The sequence below is a fragment of the Limulus polyphemus genome, unplaced genomic scaffold (assembly GCF_000517525.1).
Source record: "Limulus polyphemus unplaced genomic scaffold, Limulus_polyphemus-2.1.2 Scaffold5790, whole genome shotgun sequence".
NCBI classification, from domain to species: Eukaryota; Metazoa; Arthropoda; class Merostomata; order Xiphosura; family Limulidae; genus Limulus; species Limulus polyphemus.
In genome coordinates, this window is record NW_013671400.1 from 15,972 (window position 1) to 21,250 (window position 5,279).

At 32.6% G+C, this 5,279-nt stretch overlaps 1 protein-coding gene across 1 annotated transcript in view; it reads right to left on the minus strand.

Annotated features, from left to right (window-relative positions):
- LOC111089284 overlaps positions 1-5,279 on the minus strand; it is a gene marked incomplete at its 3' end in the record, with an annotated part of 53,745 nt that overhangs the window by 12,933 nt on the left and 35,533 nt on the right. Inside the window, exon 6 of the mRNA XM_022401502.1 lies at positions 3,407-3,507. Coding sequence (XP_022257210.1) covers positions 3,407-3,507 — 101 coding nt within the window. The remainder of the gene's footprint in view (positions 1-3,406; positions 3,508-5,279) is intronic.

A 5,279-nucleotide genomic window follows, 5' to 3' on the forward strand; every position in this document is an offset into this window, starting at 1 on the left:
TGGAATTTGTTAACTCCAGAAACAAGTTCAATTCACCAAAGTCTTGCTTGTCACTACAGCATGCAGGAGACTTTGTGTATCTGTACAAATGCTGATGTACTAACTGAAAAATTAGGTACTGAACATCATCCTTAAGAATGGAGACTTTTTATCCAGTCATCTAAAGTTAGTCTGAAAGCTGTACTTTTGCACAATGGGAACATTAAGCCATTGATTCCTGTTGATCATGCTGTGAACATGAGAGAAACTTATCATAGCATACCGATTATACTTGAGGTCATCAAATATGATCACCATAGATGGAACATATGTGATGATCTAAAAGTTATTGCAATTTGCTAGGCTTGCAGAGTGAGTATACCAAATATTGTTGCTATTTGTGTCTCTGGAACTGCTGTGATGATAAGAAATCATTTCAAAAAGAATGAATGGCCAGTGACAGAAAATCATGTACCAGAGAAACAGAATATCGAGTATCAACCTTTACTTAATCCTCAAAATGTGTTTCTGTCCCCACTTTATATTAAACTGGGACTCATGAAGAATTTTCTAAAAGGAATGAACAAAGATGGTAATTGTGTCAGATATCTGTTTGACAAGTTTCCAAAAATCAATGAAGGCAAAATGAAAGGAGGTATCTTTGCTAGGCTACAGATTCTAGAAGTGCTGATGAATGATGATGTTGAAACAGTACTCAATCAGAAAGAATTTGGTGCCTACAAATAACTAAAACTGGTTGTCAAACATTTCTTAAGAAATCACGAAAATGTAAACTATGATGTGATGATTTATGATATGCTTGAGACAGGAAAAGGGGGTCTAGGATGTCACTAAAGATGCACTTCTTACACTCCCACTTAGACTTCTTTCCAAATGACCTAGGTGCAGGGAAGAATGAGCAAGGTGAACACTTCCACCAAGTTATTTCTACAATGGAACAGTGATATTAAGGACTATAACATAACATTCTGGGACAACACGGTTCATCTCAGCTGTTCCATCATCTAAAGTAGATTAAAATAAATAAATTAAAAAACAAAGAAAAAAACCTTAAAGCCAGCATTTATCATTCACATATTTATCAAGATTTTTCTTAAACTTACTTAAATTTACTGCCTCCACAACATCCAAAGGCCAACCACCCTGTTAGAAAAATAAAACTGTCTTAGCTGAAGATGACTTCTTTATATTTGTGTCCCCTAGTCCTACTATTCTCAATGTTAAATATGAAAAAACATGATGCATCAACACTATCAATTCCCTTTACAATCTTAAACACCTCAATAACCCGACCCCCCCCCAATTTTAAAAAGAAAACAATTTGAAAAAACAATTCTCCTTGTATGACAATCCTTACATCCCAGGCACCATTCTAGTAACCCTTTTCTGAACCCTTTCCAACAATTCAATGTCTTCCTAAGGTAAGAAGCTCAAGACTGAACACAATATTCCAAATGTGGCCTAACCAGTGACCTATACAATGAAATTATAACCTCTTTAGACTTGTATTCAATATTTCTGTAGATACAACCTAAAATCCTTTTTGCTCTACCACTAGCAACAGCACACTGCTTGGATGACTTTAGAGACTGAGCAACTATTACAGCAAGATACCTTTCTTTCATAACATTGTTAAGGTTATTCCCATCCAAATTATACTTATAATTCCAATTATGATAACCCACACGCATTATCTTGCATTTATTATAATTAAAATCCATCTGCCATTTATTTGTCCAACTCACTAAATAATCTAAATCCTTTTGTATAGTAGCATCCTCCTCACAGTATAGATGGTGTAGTATGATTGGTGGAGGGTAGTCACATGATAGCACAAGTGCTGAAATGGGGGAAAAATGAAGGTGTATAAAAAATTGTTAGCAACACTTTTTTTAACAATGCTTAGAGGACAAACCAGGATCGAGATAACTTTGGTGAAAGGACATTGTACTGTTTTGGAATTTGTATTTATATATAAATACATGGTGAATGAGTTTGAAGAAACAACAATGAATTAGATTAATGAATATCTACTTAAATACAAGAGTTTTTGACTGATTCAATTAAAGGGCTAGTGGTAACACTACATGATTAAAAACTTAAGTGATCAGTGCTGTTACTGTAATCAAAAGTACTTGAAGAAAAGTAAAGGCAAAAGAAGCTCAGTATAAATCCTGTAGTTATGTGAGATTTGGCTGAAATGAGACATAAATTATGAAGCATGGAAGTTCTATCAGAGAGACTGCACCTACAACATAGTGTGATGGCTTTGGGAAGGACAGCAGATATCTACAATCGTTCAGCTGTAAACCTACTGAATCTACTTGCAAATACAACTGAAATTATTCAGGTTTAAAAACAGAAAAACTGCTTTACTGTGGAATGAAAAGCTAAATGTGTTACTGTGTGTGCTATACTTCACCCAGTGAATATTAACTGTTAGTGACTTAGAATATTTATTTTTGTTTTAATTGCTCAAAAATGGACAAGAGGCTTCTGCAAAAAACTTCATGTAAAGCAAAGCTTTTCAATAAAGAAATTACTTGTACTTTATACCAAATAAGTGACTAACATAGATATTATTTATTATAGAAATATTTTGGGTGTTGACCCATTACATATTTGATAAGCAGAAATTCAAACTTGAAAACACCTACAAACATTTTTTATACATTTTTTTTTCTTTAATATTTTCCACAAAATAATTTATGTAAATCACACATCAGTATAGATCTCTACCTTAGATTTATTTTCCCCAAAGGCCAGGACAAGACATTATTTGATGTGATGTACTTCACTCAAACTAAATCAACTGCTAATTTTACCAAACTACAATTTTTTACAAAGGCTGAATGAAACATTAATAAAAGTTTAATTTTTAAAGCCAAAACTTGCATGTTAGACAATGTGTTGATTTTAACAACTGGCAGACTTGAAATGTAAATTATTGTTGATATTTTTATCTGCAGGTTCAAACTGAAACTATTTCTATCACAGTTACATCTCTTTTATACATCAGTAGGCATAGAAGTAAGTACTCTCGGTCATCTTTCATGTGACCTTAATGTGTGCTACATATTGACTTTAGAAATTATCACCATAAATACAAACTGAAACCATTTCTATCACAGTTACATCTCTTTTATACATCAGTAGGCATAGAAGTAAGTACTCTCAGTCATCTTTCATGTGACCTTAACGTGTGCTACACATTGACTTTAGAAATTATCACCATAAATATAAACTGAAAATTTTAATCAAAGAAATTCACAAGGTATTTTCTGAAACATTCATTAGATATCTTAATTTAGAAAATACATTCCAAATTTATTCTTTTGATTTTATAATGCGTAGACTTCTTAGACTTGTTGTCTCACAAAAGTTATTTCACTATATAAAAGGATACAGACAAAACCTTAGAGGACAAATTAAATGAAGAGGAATGGAATCAACTGAGCAGATGTCCAGTATTTCCAAACACGATGAAACTTCATAAGGTGCAAATACCTGTAAAAAAATAACCACCTTCAAAAGTTAAGCACTGCTTTTGTTTAGGTAAATAATAAGAGTGAAAGGAAAAAAAAGAAATCCCTTTTACCAGAAGTTGTGCAGCATTCCTTATGGAAAAATATACATAACACTTTATAATACTGAAAAGTTACTGAACTGTTCAATATGACAGTTTTGCTTTTTATGAATCTTGTAGAAGACAAGTAACCATGAACGATGGTATTTGTACCATCAAATCCCATTCAATAATTGCTTTTACTTTTTAAACATATTTGTAGACAAGGTTATCACTAAACCTCTGCTACTGCTGGGTGCCATTACAATTGTAATTTGAGCTTGTGGTGTCTGGTTAGTTCTCTTCATGATACTGTTTTTGTATTTACACGTGTCTGTTTGATCCTTTGCTTAGATAGCCTCTGGCTAAGTTCTCTCCATGATACCATTTCTGTATTTACACGTATCTGTTTGATCCTTTGTTTGGATAGCCTCTGGCTAAGTTCTCTCCATGATACCATTTCTGTATTTACACGTGTCTGTTTGATCCTTTGTTTGGATAGCCTCTGGCTAAGTTCTCTCCATGATACCATTTCTGTATTTACACGTGTCTGTTTGATCCTTTGCTTAGATAGCCTCTGGCTAAGTTCTCTCCATGATACCATTTCTGTATTTACACGTGTCTGTTAGATCTTTTGCTTAGATAGCCTCTGGCTAAGTTCTCTCCATGATACCATTTCTGTATTTACACGTGTCTGTTAGATCTTTTGCTTAGATAGCCTCTGGCTAAGTTCTCTCCATGATACCATTTCTGTATTTACACGTGTCTGTTAGATCTTTTGCTTAGATAGCCTCTGGCTAAGTTCTCTCCATGATATCATTTCTGTATTTACACGTGTCTGTTTGATCCTTTGTTTGGATAGCCTCTGGCTAAGTTCTCTCCATGATACAATTTCTGTATTTACACGTATCTGTTAGTCTCTGGCTAAGTTCTCTGAATGATAATGTTTCATTATTTATATGTGTCTGTTTGATTCTTTGCTTAGATGTGAGGAATTATTCAGGTGTACCTATGTTATTGTAAAGTAGGACTTGTATGTTAGTTTGTATGGAAATGTTGTGTCATTCTGTATACATGTGAATATTCTAACTAATATAGTAGCATTACTGACAAACTTCCACTATAGAGATATGCTTTATATCCCATCTGATGTATAGTTTTGACTGCTTGTCTTAAAGTTGAATCATGAGAAATTACAAATATAAAGCACCTGTACAAAAGGTAATGTTCAAGTCTACAGTGGTAGGCTATTCTTCTCAAATTGTTCCATTGTTCTAGTTTATAAAGATCACCAAAATTAAATATTATACAGTCACAGAATTTCAAAATTTTCCTCAATTTATACTCCCAACGTCATTATTATTATTATTTTATTTCAAACACTTATTATTTGGTAATATAATAATCAAATTGTTTTCATTTTTGCTATAAAATTAAATTTTAAGTGTATGCAAAACATGGAATGATAACATCTTTCCATCCTTGCCATTGGTGAAATATCTAAATCATTAAATTTTTAAAAAAAGTTTAAAATCTGTTGATAATCTGTTCAGTTATTTTCAGCTATTAACCCTCTCTGCCCAGGCATCGTTTACTGTGCATGACATGAGGTTTTAGTGGCTTACATTCAAAATTTTATTAAACTATTTTTTGTTTACGTTATACCAATTAGTATAGTAAACAATTGTAGCTAATAATCCATATTTTAATAGTA